General features: G+C 41.4%; 1 protein-coding gene across 7 annotated transcripts in view; it reads left to right on the top strand.

Moving 5' to 3' along the window:
- Positions 1-16481, top strand: part of LOC111874090 (heterogeneous nuclear ribonucleoprotein K) — a 58334-nt gene that overhangs the window by 14002 nt on the left and 27851 nt on the right. For 4 of the 7 annotated variants that reach the window (XM_023869307.2, XM_023869303.2, XM_023869302.2 and 1 more), the window contains 2 exons: positions 6089-6157; positions 15179-15273. In XM_023869307.2, coding sequence (XP_023725075.1) covers positions 15181-15273 — 93 coding nt within the window. In that variant the 5' untranslated portion in view covers positions 6089-6157; positions 15179-15180. Of the gene's footprint in view, positions 1-4059; positions 4143-4217; positions 4239-6088; positions 6158-8801; positions 8879-15178; positions 15274-16481 lie in introns of those variants that run through there. The other 3 variants (XM_023869304.2, XM_023869305.1, XM_023869306.1) reach the window with 3 other exon arrangements.

Genomic DNA, 16481 nt, shown 5'->3' with positions numbered 1-16481 from the left:
GCTTCCTCCGAATGCTTTCAAGTTCGTAATTCGTGCGGCCTACCTTTTACCGTTGTGTAGTCTTGATACTGAAAACGTCGTTAAATAACTCACGACTCAATTTCTGTTTCATCGATTTCGTGGCTTTGAACTTTAGGATGACTGTGAGTAATTAATTGGAAACGGTTTCCGAGGTTCTCATGTGAGAGTTTCCTTGAGGGACTGAGGAGAACTGCGAAGAACATGACAGGGTGACCGAGTCTCTGAAACGAAATTCAAACTCAATCTCCCGAACATGAAGCAGGAGAAATAACTACTGAATTTAGTGCTCCCTGTTTGTTAATCGGGCAACTTGAAGGTAGGAGGAAGTGTTCTTCCAAATGCAACTGTTCAGATTAATTTCTTGATACGACAGGGACCGTTTAAAAAACGACGCCGCCACCAATTCTTCATTACCGCTGGTACGTCTTTACCGAGTTGTTGCCTAGCAACGATAGGGGGATTCACGGACAGACTCGCAAACGTTTTTTTGATAAGACGCAAGCCGAATACAAAATAACGTATCCAACAGTTCTTCTATTGTATGTATTTGTTGCAGCGGGAACGTGTTTACCAAGCCGTTGTCTAGCACCGGATGGAAGCGTGCACTTAACCGAGCTTTTGTCATGATATACATACCAAGTTTCATACAGATTAATGCAGGAATTCTAATGTGCTGGGGGGGGGGTTCACAGACTCACAGGTCTGTGAATCGCCCCCCATTAACTTCTGAATGCCTGAACGTATGTTACGACACCTGAACCCATCTCAACGGCGTACCTCATAAATGCCTCAGTCTGTGTGTCTGCATGTATATCGCTCCTTTCGTTGCTAGGCAGCGGCGTGGTAAACACGTTCCCACTGCAACGAATACGCGCAGCAATAGAATAATTGTTGGAAGCGTGCGTCTGTAGCTGTCTGTTTAACCCCATTTCGTTGCTAGGTAACAATTTGGTAAAGACGTTCTCGCGGCAATGAAGAATTGTTGAATCCGTCGTTTTCTTTGAAGTCCGTGTCGTCTCAAAGGAAAATAAGGCGGTTAGTTCTGCCTAGAATTTCTTGTTTAATTTATATTCTATGTTGTGAGGTTTGATTAATGTAGACTGGACGGACGGATCCACGAAGCTTGTTAATTTATAGTCATTTTTTATATTTCGCCTTAAGAAGTAAGGTGTACCATAGTCCTAAGTTCATGTTCACACGTACGAACGGATATATTTAGAAGCGTTGATCGACGGCGATCGTGACCATATTGGAACGCTGATCGACGGTGAAGCCCACGACCTTCCAGAACGTCTGATTTCAGCATTTCAGTTTGTAACACCAAAGACTTAGCTAATTCACTCCAAAAGGGCACTTCATATTGTCTAACAGGTACAATTTAAAGTGGTTTTTGTGTGACATGTTGAAACCGCAGTTGGTTTGTGCGCTTCGCGCTGGTAACGCCGTGGAGTCAGTCAAGGCAGTCGATCGATGTTTAGCACGGCCCTTTGCGTGATGGGACGGTTGAATTCGTGACGGGGCGCCGTAATGACGCCACGCGGTGGGTGCCCGCTACATGCCTGTCTGTACAGCTGTCAAAGTATGTTTAGCACAGTATTGGCAATATTACATCATGAAAACCGACGGGAATTTGCCTTGTCTGCGGTGGACATATTTGAAATTTAAACATTCGGAATAGCGGATTTGGGTTTTTTCCCCCCTCCCAGTATCTGTTAAGTTAGTCAGGCGTTCAATCCATCGTTTACAGTTTTATGGTATAGTATATGAATGTTCGAGACGTAGAAGAGACTTGAGAACGTCTCAAAGTCTAAAGCCGAACTTCGCCGAAATCCAGAGACAGTATGTATGTAATGGTATAGCGGTGGAAAGTTGCTCATTCGAATTCGATTAACAGCCACTAGCACGTTATTGACTAATACCGTGTTTCTGTTTGAGATCCGGCCATGTTGATGTATTCCGTATTTGCACCCAGGTCCCTGCTTCAGCCCCGCAGTTATTTGAGCACATATAGCATTCACCCCTATGCAGTGCATTTGTCCTTTTAGCTTTTAACTCCTGTCACTGTGCGAATGATTATTTATTTAATTTTCGAATGTAGATGTCCGATTGAAAGTGATGAATTAGAGCGGTTTAAATTATGATATGAATATCAAGTTTAATGAAAATAATGTCCTTTGTTTCAAGAAGTTACGGGGAGACATATTAGCATACGCCGGTGATTCCCTCTACCATAAAAATTGAATGCCACTGGAAATTTCATGACGTTTTGTCTGCCGGAGCGTGGAAGGAGTTCTGTAATACTGGCACCCGAATATGAAAAGGCGTAGCGGGGTCAGATAGTCACGCATTTCGCTTATAAGTTTCTGAAGCAAGAATGTGGCTCGGAAAATTATGGCGTGAATATTTGTTATGTACGTTTTTCGTTTTGTCATTGGTGGTCGTTTTTGGAGTGCCTCAGATTAGTGCCATGGGAATGGATCACATTGCTGCAGCCAGTGGGCAGCAAATAAAACTCCAGTATGCTCTTCATTTGTCTGTAGACGTGGACAGGCAGGTTACGGAGTTTGGAGATCTTAACAAAAACATTTTCTGGTAGTATTAATTTCCCAAAATTAAAAAGTTGGAAGACATAACTTATGACCTTAAACGTCAATCACCATTCCGAATTTTGCGTGAATGCTTTGTCGCTTCCATTGTACACAATGCGGCCAAGAGAAGGATCCTACTTGTCTACTTGTCGATGTCTGCACACCGCATACAAAACAAAAACAAACTCTGTGGCTTTAGTCCGGAAGCGCACTATACCGACCGAGCGACCACCACTTGTCGGAGAAGTAGTGCCAATTTTTTAGCGCACACCGCATACAACGTCCAGTAAAATACAGAAGCTTTGCTGTAAACGGAATATCTGATGACACAGTTTGATGTTTACTGTATTCGGCGAAACCCCTGAAATATTTCGCATGCATTCGTGGGTTCTGGGACTGGTGCTTATGGATCAGTATCCTAACCTCATTAGTGTAACTGTTCTAGTTAACGCTGTGGATGATTTCATTTATGCTGGAAGACTCGGCTGGGTGATCCGCCCCCACGCGAAGGGTTACCGATGCTGAGCAACGGGAGAACATGAGCAAACCCGTGCCCGAAGCAGTATCGTGTTAACATAATTTTCAAGTAGTCCAAGACAGGGCATTTTGAACTGCGAAAGTGATCTTAATAAGAGGAGTGCTGTGATGGAAACCTGCATTTCCAACAGAAAAGAGCATTAGGTCAGGCCCTGGCATTGAGGATAATTCTCTGTTCAGCGAAATAGAATTTGAATGATAATTATAAAATGGTTTCAGATTGGTCGCTTTTGTTTTAAATGTGTTGGTCCGGGTGTCATTTCTTAGGAGTGCTGTAAGTTATTCTCCTAAATATACCAATACTGCATTTGGTACATTCCTGTATTGGGATAAGACAAATTAACTAATGTCTATAAAGCGTATTGCAGTTCTAGAAATAAAAAAGGAAATGCGTTGTAATTTTTGAACTGTTATTCCGATATGAACAAAATCATGCGGTTATTGTCAGTGAATCTCAATTTTTGAATGAAAGTGGATGACGGTGTCAAAAACGTCGCGTTTTATGGGAGATGAGACCTGTCCTTTTGTAGGTGATTGTTTTTTGTCTGACGAGCGTGTTATGTTGTATATTACACTTTTAATACTTAGGGAACTATTTTACGAAGATCTATTTCATAATGGATAATTTGAAAGTAACAATAAATAGGTCATAGTCGATAAATAAGCGAATACAGCGATTTGTTTGGAATTCGGCTAACAGTGTTGCCATGGGAACACATGCAAAACAATCAATTCCACCGCTGTATTATGCTGCTTGGGGTATATAGCATGATCGTGGTCATAGCCTATCAGAAAGCGAGAAGAATGTGGCCAGCCAATGGCGATTCCGTTTGACTTGTATTGGAGGGGTTGTTACAAGTGCCGTACGTGGCTTTAACTTAGAAGATCCCTGAGTAGGTGGACAAGGGTTGTGTGTTTTGTTAGCATTCTGCAGGTGTCCGCTGGCAGAACCACGCGCTTTACCCGACGTCATGGCCGCCTGTTCTTTCTCGTCAGGTAAAGGTAACGCCGTAACTGGTAGCGGAAGTGTAGGACAGATGTATAGTCAAGAGTACAAACAGTGGAAACGTAAATACGTAAATAACCCAGATGGTAAGTTATTGTAGATACAAAGACCTGAACGTAAAAAGAGGCAATACCATCAGGGTATAGTAGACTCAGTAGTTTTATTATTTTTTCTTTGTTATTTATCGACGCTGTATCGAGACTATAGAGGGCCGGAAATTTATTATTGAGCGATAATAAGCTACACATGAACGTCGAATGTGCATCGTATCCCAGAAAAAGCAGTCGGAACTAAAATAAAATGATTGTAACGATTAGTTTACTTTTTGCAATGTACCGTTGTTGTAACTTTCTGAGAGATTTAGTGGAAGTTTGATGTAGTGTTAAAGGAAGTTATGGTGTATATAGGACTTGTTAGGAACTGAGATAAATTTGGCAAAATTTAATCCATACTTCAAGATAAAATTTAATCACAAGCAGTTCAGTAGTTTTCAAGATAAAATAACTCACATGAACAGACACAGTTCCCTGTTGTCAGAAAGCAAGTTATGTTTTGTCAGAATTGAGTCGCCGTGGCTCAATGAGTAGAATAATCATTTCGTAGGAGCTAGATCATTGTCAGCATGAAACTGTTTTATGTATTATACAGCGTTTTGAAGGTTTTCTTAGTCCCTTTTATTATCTAACCTAATAACGTTAAACTAACCGTGTCGATGCATGTATAGTATTCAGAATGAAACATAAAAATGTAAAATTCAACTTTTACTCGTAACTTATTTTGTCCGGTAATGGGGCACATACTGAGGAGATCATGCCGCTATGCTTCCTATTCCAAACTATGGCGTGGTTTTTAAAAGTAAATTTGTTATTGAAAATTTTGTAGAAAAGAATGTTTGCATTTAGTTTTTGTTCTTAAAGATTGATTATAATCCTTGTTTTTTACAGAGCTTAAAGATACAAGGAATCAGTGTTTTGTTTCTCACATAACGATTGTTTCCAGTGGTTCATGCCCTTTTCAGAGTAAGCGACACTGGATTTTTGGTATTGAAGTAATTTAACTTTACATACAGTAAATTAATTTATCGTTTGTTACCCACCTTGGGAGCTTAGTTCCATTTTAAAATACTGGAGCGTAAGAGTTATACTAATGTAAGGAATTTTATTTATTAGTGCTCAAGTGAATTTAGGTAACGCTTGCTACCATTCAGTACAGAAACTTTTGTCTTTTTGTCTGCTGTCTAAAAATGTGAAAATTAGAATATACAGAACTAAAATAATGCTTGTGGTTTTTGGGGGGGTGTGGAACTTGGTCTCTGGCATGAAGGGAGAAACATAGACTGATGGTGTTTGAGAACAGGATGTTAAGAATATTTGGACCGAAGGGGGATGAAGTGATATGAGTTGGAGGAAATTGCATAATGAGGAGCTTCATAACTTGTACTCTTCGCCAAATAGAATTAGAATGTTGAAGTTAAGGAGGATGAGATGGTTAGGGCATGTAGCATGCATGGGGTAGAAGAGGAATCCATGTAGGATTTTTGGTGTGAAACAAAGACGCAACTAGGAAGACCAAGATGTAGGTGAGAGGATAATATTGAAATGTATATTTGAGAGATAGGATGAGGCGGTATGGACTGGATTGATCCTTCTAAGGATAGGGACTGGTGGAGGGCTCTTGTGAACACGGTAGTGAACCTTTGGGTTCCATAAAATGTTTGGAAACTCTAGAGTACCTGGGGGGCTGGCAGTTTCTCTAGAAGGGCTCAGCTCCAAGGAGTTATTTAGTTAATGATCATCGTCCAGAACTGATTGTAGCCCTGGATATGTATTTTTCAGTTTGATTTTCATAAAATGCTCTTCGCCGGTATTTGGGTTCGAAGTTTTGTTTGCAGTAGGACGATAAATTACAATTTTAAGTGTCCTTATTTTTGTTTCAGATTAGTATCCAGCGTTTGGCATCAAACTCCATTGTGCTACCTCTGTACCTCAGTGCATTCAATTTGTTGGTAAGTGTTCTATTCTGATTCAGTTTGTTGCACTTGGTGTTAAATGTGTCTTTATCATTGGCCCACTTTATTAAATGTTGTCAGTTTCTGTGGATGAAGTGCCACACAAAGAGAATAATGTCGATTTATGGCAAAATTAAGATATTTTATTTACTTGTGTGAATTGCAGAGAAAAATTGTATAACTGAATTTGTAGGAATGTTCAGAAATTTATAGTTTCAGTATGCAAGTAATGTTTATGCTGAAGATCGTAGCGAAACCTCAAATTGTAGAAATTTAGTATCACGTCTCCAAGAAGACATGAAAATGTGGTATCTACATTGTGTTTGCTTATAATAAGGAAATTTAAAATTCCCACATGCCAGAGTACTGGAAGGAATAGTTCGACATAGAGAGCCAGGATAGCTCAGATGGTATAGTGATAGACTTCGGGCTGGACTGACGGCGTTGGATTCCAAGCAGCAGAAAGCGATTTTTCTCATCACACCGGCTCTAGGCGCTACCCAACCTCCTATAGATATGTAGCACAAATGAGAGAAAAGAGGAATGCATAGAGGATATTTGTGGGAAGGCCAGAAGGAAAGAGACAGCTAGGAAGACCAAGACATAAATGGGAGAATAATATTAAAATGAATCTTATAGACGTAGGATGGGGTGGTATAGACTGGATTAATCTGGCTTAGGATAGGAACCACAGGAAAAATTATGTTTTTGTGTATTCTGATTTTTATGTTTTTAGACAGCAGACGAGAAGACAAAAGGTTCTGGTCTGAACGGTAGTAAGCATTACCCGAATTTAATTTCCACTTAAAATCCTCTTGAATCAACCTGTAATTTGTTACTATCGTCTCTAAATATTAAATATTAAATATTGCTACATTTTCAAAACATCCGGTAGAGTTGAAGCGAAGACTGCCGGTTTTTTTGTATTTTCTTGAGATCGGAACGCACGTCTTCATGGAACGTAGCACAGAGCTTCTGACATATGTGCAAGTACACATGAAGTGGGTGTAGTCTCTCTTTTTTTACAACGAATGCATATTGCATGCCACGAGAAATATGCGAGGAACACACGTACAAGTCAGCCCCTTTCTGTGTAGACGAAAGGATGCTGTTTCGATAAAATCATTCAAAAGTGTCATCGGGGGCTCTTTTAAACGGCAGGGGCCTATCATTCACCTCCACCTTGTGCCGGGGTCAAGAATGCTGGTGCTATACTTCACCCCCCCCCCAGAAGTCTACATGGCGTGGTACTTGATTAGTTAAGCACAGGAACAACTTTACCGTAACGTTTTTACACGAAGCAGCATTGTGGATCATTCGCTCCAATTTGTTTAATTATTTTTAACACAATGGGACTTACCGAAAAAGTGTGTGTGACCCAGAAGTTTTAATTTTTTACAGAGTTTGTTCGAAACGGTGTTCGCTCTGATAAATGTTTAGCGGTTTACGCCCGAGATGAGCACACAAATTCATGGAAAACTCCATGTAAAGTGTCCACTGTAGCTAACCCGAGAGATGTTTGGATGACTGGCATTCTGAAGCATTATTAATGAGATTCAGAGATGTAGGTGGCAGTTGCTGAACAACATTTTATGTCGACAGCTTTTGAATGCTTCTTATGGAGACTTACTTATGGAGTTGAGCCCTTCTTGAGGAGAAGCCAAATCTGCAGCTACTCAAGAATTTCCCAGCATTCAATGGAACCAGAAGGTTCATCACAGTGTTCACAAAAGCCATCCACTGGTCCCTATCCTGAACCAGATCAATCCAATCCATGCCATCCCATCCTATCTTTCTAAGATCCATTTTAATATTTTCCACCCACCTACGCCTTGGTCTTCCCAGTGGTCTCTTTCCTTCTGGCTTTCCCACCAATATCCCATATGCAATTCCTCTTCTCCCCCATTCGTGCTAAATGCCCTTTTGTTACGAAAATGTTTACAAAGCCTCGGATCTTATGGAGACAGCCTTAAAAATGTTTTCGGTATTTTGAGTAATTTTCGGGCACTTTTCTAAGCGTGGCTTTATTTGTTTTTGTATTTTCTATATGTACGTGCCCATAGCCCTGGATATTGACGGCAGTCTTCAGAGAATTCCAGACACTTGACTGCTGCATGTCAGAAAGCACCACGAAAAACAACCAAATTTCAGTATAGGCCCTGCAGAGTAGAGGAGAGGAGGCAAGAAAAACCCCTGTGGTGACGGGCAACGCGGCCGACACCTTGCCTCGTCATTTTTCACAGAAAACTGGCTTGCAGTGACTCATACACCCATTTGCATCAGGAACCACCAACAAAAGAAGTCCTCGTCTAAACCTACCCCTTTACACACCCTTACATAAACGTGTGTCAGTCTTTTGTGCCAAGTTGCAGAGCTTGAAAGTAAGCTTGGGTGCGACAACGGCGTTCACTTACAAATGCACGTGTTGAGGACAGTCTATTTGATCACTAATTACGGTATTTTCGTATGGTGTTAATGTTGACGTGTAGCTTTACGCGAGAGTAACGTGCAGTTAAGTAAATACTCGGTATTTTCGTATGGTGTTAATGTTGACGTGTAGCTTTACGCGAGAGTAACGTGCAGTTAAGTAAATACTCGCTCTCTATCGAATATCTGGCGCGACTAGCAGCAGGCGAGATAGGTTCAGAGATGGACCGGCGCTGCTGTTAGTCGTGTCTCTGAGTTGGTGCGGGCTTGTACAAAGGCATCAGCTGTAAGGTAACACAATTCAGCGATGCAGATGTTTTGCAGTTAGCCAGTGTGATGACTTTTTTGCTTATATTGTGCTTGTGGTGTTTTATTACAATTTTGAAATTTATGATAAATTTAATTTGCACTTTGACATTTCCACTTTGATGTTTCTCGCGTGTAGAAATGATCTGCAGTTCAACGAATAACGTGGAAACCATACGACACCGATCTTCGGGTTGTATAAGCACAGTGCTTATAGTACTGCCAGTTGGTTTATGGTTTGAATTTTTCAAATTTTTTTGGGGGAGGGGACAGATTTAAAAGAAATCAGATTGAATCCCAGAAGGTAGACTCTTAGAAAGTCACGGTCAGTGGAGTCAGAGGGATTTGATACTGTATTAATGTACTTAGAAGAGCGAAGGAATTGTATTCAAAGTGATATTTGTAGGAATGTTCTAAGACAGAACACTTTAACACTTATTATATGATGGTGGATGCATTGTACTATGTGAGAACATATGTTCAGTTTACGGCATTCCTTACACAACTGAAGTGTGAAATATGAGTAGAAATGGATGCGAGAATGAATGTATATGGGGTGGGCCTTCTTGGCTCTTGCACCGCGACCACAGTGATCTGTTGTGCCTTTCTTGTAAGTTACTATCCAGACATTATCTCGTAAGGGCCGAAAACCCCCACTGTATGATATTTGACCCTTTGTTAGAGATTCGAAGCTGGTACATTCGGAGTCCGAGTCAGAGTAGTTGCCGATGTCTGCTGAGTTGTATGTGGAGAGACGTAATGAAACAGGGTTCCACAGTATCAAATTTTCATTCTTAGTGGGATTGTGAAAGTGAAGCCATAGTTGTGGCCGCTGTCTCCCGTATGTTCTCTAATCAAAGCATGAGACGAAGACTGCTGTCTTCTGGGATATAGCGCCGTATAGTTCGTTGAAGGTCAGTAAAGATTTCGGAGGAACTCTTCATAATCAGCACCGCGAGAACCTCAGATCCTATAGAACATGCGACGTCCGCAGTTACGCACGCGACTTATGTTCCTGTTCTTCGCGAGGAAGCACCGAGCATGGACGTAGGTGAATCATCCGGAAAATCGTCGTAATGTAGTGGCTATAGCGGCCAGGTACGCAATCCACACGGATTTCTGGATGAATTGGATCGGAGGACTACTTGTATCCCATGCATTTTTGTAGTAGACACTGTCGGTTATTTAACGACGCGGGAAGAAATGCGGGGGTTAGGCTTAGTCGAGTGGAGAGTCATCGGTGTATTGGAAAGGACTGAGGAAGGGGACATTCGTGCTCTGTTTCAAGGCACTGCCCCTACCGGGATCCGAAACTGTTACCTTCTGAATACAGGTGAGTCGCATTATCGCTTCTGCGAGGCCTGTGCAGTTTTCAACGATACGTTTGTTTGAAATATTAATACAGTTTTATGTCATCGTGTTGAAAACTGCTGTATCCTGTGTAAAATGTGATATTTCATTTGAGATATTAAAGTTCGAAGTCGTCACGTGATGCGTTCTGCGAAAAATCCACGTTTGCGTAATGGAGCTAAGGGTACCCAAAATGCACCGCAGTTTATTGGCTTTCCTCTAGCCTGTTTGGTAGAAATCGATTGTGGCCCGAAGGTTGCCTGCGTAATTTGGTACCGATGTGTACTGTGTGGTAGCGATTTTCAGTTGCTGCCACTACATAGTCAGGTTTACTTCAAAAGGACCCAGGAGTAACCATGCCAAGTTCTATTTTGTTTTCTTCCTTCATGTATAAACTCAAAACTTCATTGTTTCCATATGCGCCTAGTGACCCTTGTTGTATATCTATTACAATATCAACCGGCGCTTTAGGAAATTAAAGTTTAGGAGCACTAAAGCTGTAGAAGTTTGTCTGGAGATGACGTAGCCTATCAGCTTTAACTGAGAAGGGCAAGGAGTTGGAGGACTCTGTGATATCCTGATACAGGCTCACGTTTTGTACTCGGTTTTTATGAGGACAAGGAACAGTTATACTAACAGATTTCACCACTTGTTTAACTCTGCTGGGAACAGCAAGATAACTTTTGAAAAAATAGAGGTCTATACTTTTTTTGGCCTCTTCTTGGAGGCGATGTTTATAAATTTGTCATGGCGGGTTTTGAGATGGATGTCCGCCTACAGGCAGCCCTTATTAAGATCTAAATTCGAAAGTTCATTTTTACCACCAAAGTAATTCTTCTGCTAACAGCCCCAGAATACGTTCCCAACATTTCGAATCCGTGAACCCCGTAACAGATTGCACACCCAAGGGTCCCCCTGTACCTCCCCTAGGACCACATAGCAACATATTGCCCACTTAAAGACCCTCCATCCCCCCACATTTCTGCCAGTTTCCTTTTTGCTATAACATTCGTGTGTGAAGTAGTGTCTACGATCTATTCCTGCAAGTACAAAATACATTTGTATACTGGAATAGGGGTGTATTTACTCATAATGATAACCCGATCTTTACATTACTTGTAACATTTGAAAGTTCGTGACAAAAGTATACATTGTAAGAGATTACATATTTTTGGAATACCCTGTGAAGTATTAGCTTCGTTGTTCGGTGTCAAAACGGAGAAATGTAGGCAGTTTTCGAAGGAAATTTTATAATTCTGTAAGGAAGCTACAATTTTTTTTTTTTTGAAGGGGGCTCATGCGCTTCGCTTGGCGCACACGATTCATCATTCACGGGCCATTCTGTATCAAATTCTTTGGTTCCTTGGAATCACCATCAAGCGCCAGTATCACTTCTGGGGGTTTCCAAGAAGTGTTAAGGGCTAGGTGAGGAATCCATTTGTCATAACTCGCTGGCACACAGTCGCACAAATCTGGCCAACAACTGCAACGGTTCCCCAGTTTCACCCGCGAACTGTCTTTCGAAGTTTCTCTGTTGTGACCGTTTTGTTCCTTGGGGTAGCCAAGTCGGTATAGTGACTGGGCTACAGACTGGGTTACCGAGTGATCGAGGTTCTATTCCCTCCAGAGGCAAGAGATTTTTGTCTTCATAACGTCCAGGCCTACTCTGGGGCCCATCCAGCGTCCTATATAGCGGGTACGTGGGGTGAGGCGGCCGGGGTGCGAAGCTGACCACCATCTAGTAGTGTCGGGGTTGAGAATGGTGGTACCTTAACTTACGCACACACCATAGTCGTGTCGTACATTACTAAGCTCAATCATAATTTTACGGTTATCATACCGTGTAGTTTTCAGAATTTGTCGGTTGATTGCGTGATTCAGTAGAACGTCAAACTTGTACTGTATGCTCAAATTGCCAGTGACGTAATAAACTGACCTTTGTGTCTGTCTTGCTATGTACTTCTGGGCTGCCATTGTGTATAGGCCTTCAAAACGCAACAAGTTCTACCGCATCGGCCCGAGTGCTTCTATGCGGTAATTTATTTTTGAGACACACGAAGTTAGGAAACACAGGCTACCGCCGTATCGCAGTGCTTTTTGAATCACTATATGGCACTACGTTTATATCATAACGGTCTTTTGGTTGCAGACCCGACTCTGGTGGGTTTCTTTTGAACACGTGTCATGCCAACTTTAGAGGAGTCGTGGTGACGTTATTGCTGCTACAACTTTGCATGTCGGACTTATTACCGCCGGTCTAACCTGCCCAACAAGACAGTAACGGAGCGTTCTGGTTTATAAGCCAACATGCATTAACTGTTAGATATAGAAGACAAAATCAGGTTTAAAATGTGTTACGTATTGTTTGTTCGAAATGGGGGTCCAGGTAATTGTAATTAGGACATCGGGTTCGACCTTCACTTCTGCGAAACTGCCCATTGGGTTTCTCCAACACGGCTATGTTTGTTCCGTATACTTTGGCTCTGTATTAAAAGTGGTCGTGAAATTACATTTTCATTGATACCGGTTTCATGTAACTTTTTTACGAGGCTCATGGATTGTGCCAGTTTTAAAAGAGACTGCAAATTGTACAAAAAATTGGTACATATTAAGGTCTGTGGTTTAATCTGAAATGTTTCCAGTACGGCAAATGATTTAATGTAGTACGACAAAAAAAAACTTTGTTTCTCTGCAGTCCGGCATCTATTAGTGTTAGAATTATTTACTTAGCCACATAACAGTGTACTAGTTATTGACTCCTTAAACAGTAATTTGTATATGTTAAGATAACAGTATGCAGAACTGCAGAAAACGAATTTTGAAAATTTATGAACTCCACTCTCAGTGTTCCTTTTTAAAGCGGCGATAGTAATTTGTTTCCGGCGATAAATTAAGTAAGCACGCGCTACGTCCAATGTGCAGAATACACCAACTTTAGGTTTGTTTGAAGCAATATTTTTGAAGATGCACGGTTTCTCTCCCTGTTTGTTGTGCTAGTGGGCGATCAATACGGGACATCCGGTGGTGGGGCGATGTCTACTGCGATGGGGTTGTGGGAACTGCGGCGTGTGTTGCCGCCGCCGCTCTGGCGTCGACTGTTTGAACACGCACTTACCTGAGGAGAAGTTTCGATCGCCTTTCTGGGAAAATCCCCACTTAATTCTAAACTGAGACTCTGGACAATTACTACGAAAACCTTTCAAAAACACGACGTTTTGTAGGTATTTAACGTACAACTGGTCTATAATCGTAAAGAGTTGTAGTTGCTTGCAGAATTTCGTGAATAGTTTTGACACCAAGAAGCGTGCGTGTATAATTATGTTACACATTGTACCCACTTCTTTGTCCCAAGCCCGTTTAGCTTTAGGAGTGTGCTCTTGTGTTCTCCATATCGGGTTTTGGACTTGGGTATTATATTAAACCTGACCTGCGAATGTAAAATTGTTTCATAGAAGGAACTTTAAGATTACAGTTTATCTTGAAGTAAATGCATGCAAGAATTGGCTTCTCCTTCCAACTTATTTCTTCAGGATCACGATTAAAAATTGCACAACACTGAGCAGTGTGGAATAGAAAGCCTCATTCAGATTACTTCCGTTGAACTTCTGTATTCGTAGACTTTCTGTTTTTCAGAACGAAATCTTGGGTCTTGCCTGAAAATAGACCATAGTCATTTCCACATTCTCATTTATCATTCAAGGTCACATTCACAGCGCAGTATTTTGTAATGTCTGCACTTGTGAGAGCATCTTTGCATAACCAAAAAAATCATTCATTTCACATACTGTTTGTACTTGATGTAACTACATATTTTGCACCTGAAATCTCTTTGAACATTCTCAACTGTTCTTATTTGATAGAGGAGTTTGGTTCAACATGGAGAATTAATTTGACAGAAACACAGAACATATGGCAGTTGCACTAATTTGAACCTCATGAGTATTTACCAGAAGTGGAAAGTTACTTTCCAGTACTGTCAGCCAAAGAGAGCCAGGATAGCTCAGTCAGCATAGCAACTGGCTATGGGCTGGACGACCAAGGGGTTGGAGTTTGAGCCCTGGTAGGGACAACAATTTTCACCTCTTCATGTCATCCAAACTGGCTCTGGGACCCACCCGACCTCCTATCCAATGGGTATCAGGGGCTCTTTCCCTAGAGATAAAGCAGCAGGGGCATGAAGCTGACCACTCACCTCCAACTAGTGCTGAGGTCAAGAAAACGTGGGTCTATACATCCACTTCCCATACACCTCCATGGCATAGTGCTTAATTAGTTAAGCATAGGAACAACTTTACTTTGAGCCAATTTGTAATGGATGTAAAATGTTTTAATATTTATGTAGCGTCTGATCTTATAATTAATCTCTGCTGCAATAACATTGACGCACATAAAATGGATAATCATAACATATGAAGGTGTAAACATGATGTCAGAATAGTGACCTTCAGTTTTTAGTCTACTTCCTATTTTGAACAGATAAAACAAGTCTTATGAAAACACCTTGCTGTGTCTGCTGTAAACCCCCCCCCCTCAAGTTTTGTTAGAAAGCTTATGAGATCACCCTGCTCTCTGTGTCTCTATGGCTGTATATCCCTACCCCCAAATTTTTTTGTTTTCTGTGTGGTCCATGTTGTATCAGGAAAGTAGGCTATAGTTCTTCCCAGAACTTATTGTTTTAACATCCTCTACACTGTTCGCAGTGCACATACAACACATTATTCACCATTGTTAATGAACCTTGAGACATGGTGATGTTAAACTGACATAATGAGAAACAAACAAGAATTTATTTAGTCAGCATAGGTGTTACAAAATTTCCGTTAAGGTCAGTGTCTGTTAGTATGGTTATTTTACTGCTAGTAGGTCACAAGTTTCAGTGGAGGGAGAAGGTGGAGAAAAGATGATTGATTTAAGTTTGAAATTTATTTTCTTTAGGCATGAAGCGTGAAGCAGATGGTGACATGGGCTCCCCACAGAAGCGGTCCCGCAGTGGGGATGACATAACTGTTCGTCTTCTCATACCCAGCAAGGTAAATGAGGATGGTTCATAATTTCAGCACTTAATTTTAGTTAAATGAAGCTATTCTTACTACAGAAGTCTTATCCCTCCTACTTTGGTAACATCCTAAATGTTATTTTTTTATTAGCCCTTGAAATTATTATGGTTGCTACTGTATGTACCACCTGCTTAAACACTCAGAAACTCTGCATTTTGCCCACAGTGTCTTAATATGTTTTGTATGATTTTCAAAGTTAACATAAATTATTTTCTTGAACAGCATAAACTGCATGGTTTGGCCGCGCCATAGCTCAAGCGGTTAGTCGCTGGCCTCCCACCGCGGCGGCCCGGGTTCGATCCCGGGTCTGGTCAAGTGGGATTTGTGGTGGACAAAGTGGCGCTGGGCAGGATTTCTTCGAGTACTTCGGTTTCCCCTGCCCATCTTCATTCCACCAATTGCTCCACAATCACCCTCGCTTATCATCTGGGGCTGGTACAATATGCCAGAAGTGGCCACAGTACAAGGGACTTAGTCCCACCCCGCTAGCAATGAAAAAACTCCATGGTTTGTGTAATGGAGCTGTAGTGTGTTTCTTGAGGGGTACAAACTGAATTTTAAGCATTAGTTAGATGAATATAAGGCTGCAGAGGGTACAACTTTTTCAGAACAGTGGCTAAAATCAGTGTCACTCTTGTGCTTTCAAATGCCCGTAGTCTGTAATTTCTAATTTAGGACTCTTATAAACGTGTGTTCTTGTAGAAAGTTGTCTTCTGGGTTTAGGCACCGTGTATTCTTCGTTTTGGCCGACGTTTCGGAGGAACATAGCGCCTCCATCTTCAGAGCAGTTGAATAGCTGCGGAGAGCTCTCCGCAGCTATTCAACTGCTCTGAAGATGGAGGCGCTATGTTCCTCCGAAACGTCGGCCAAAACGAAGAATACACGGTGCCTAAACCCAGAAGACAACTTTCTTCATTGTCATCGCCGTGAAAACCTCAAAACTTACATGTGTTCTTATAGTTTGTCACAGTATATGAAAGTCTCTTCACAATGTGGTGTCAGTAGAATGTTTTAATTGGCCTGAAGAAAGGGAAAATCTCATGGAAGAATCCAGTCATGTGGATTAAATTAGAGCAGCATTTGTATTTGACACATGAGAGCAAGTTGCATGTCTCCTTGTCACTCAGATTTATGCAGAAGCCATCTTTAATGTACCTTATGTCTGAGGTAACATGGCACTC

The sequence above is a fragment of the Cryptotermes secundus genome, unplaced genomic scaffold (assembly GCF_002891405.2).
Source record: "Cryptotermes secundus unplaced genomic scaffold, Csec_1.0 scaffold2346, whole genome shotgun sequence".
Lineage (NCBI taxonomy): Eukaryota > Metazoa > Arthropoda > Insecta > Blattodea > Kalotermitidae > Cryptotermes > Cryptotermes secundus.
The sequence above is the reverse complement of the archived record's forward strand: the minus strand, read 5'-3'. Positions and strand labels throughout refer to the sequence as shown.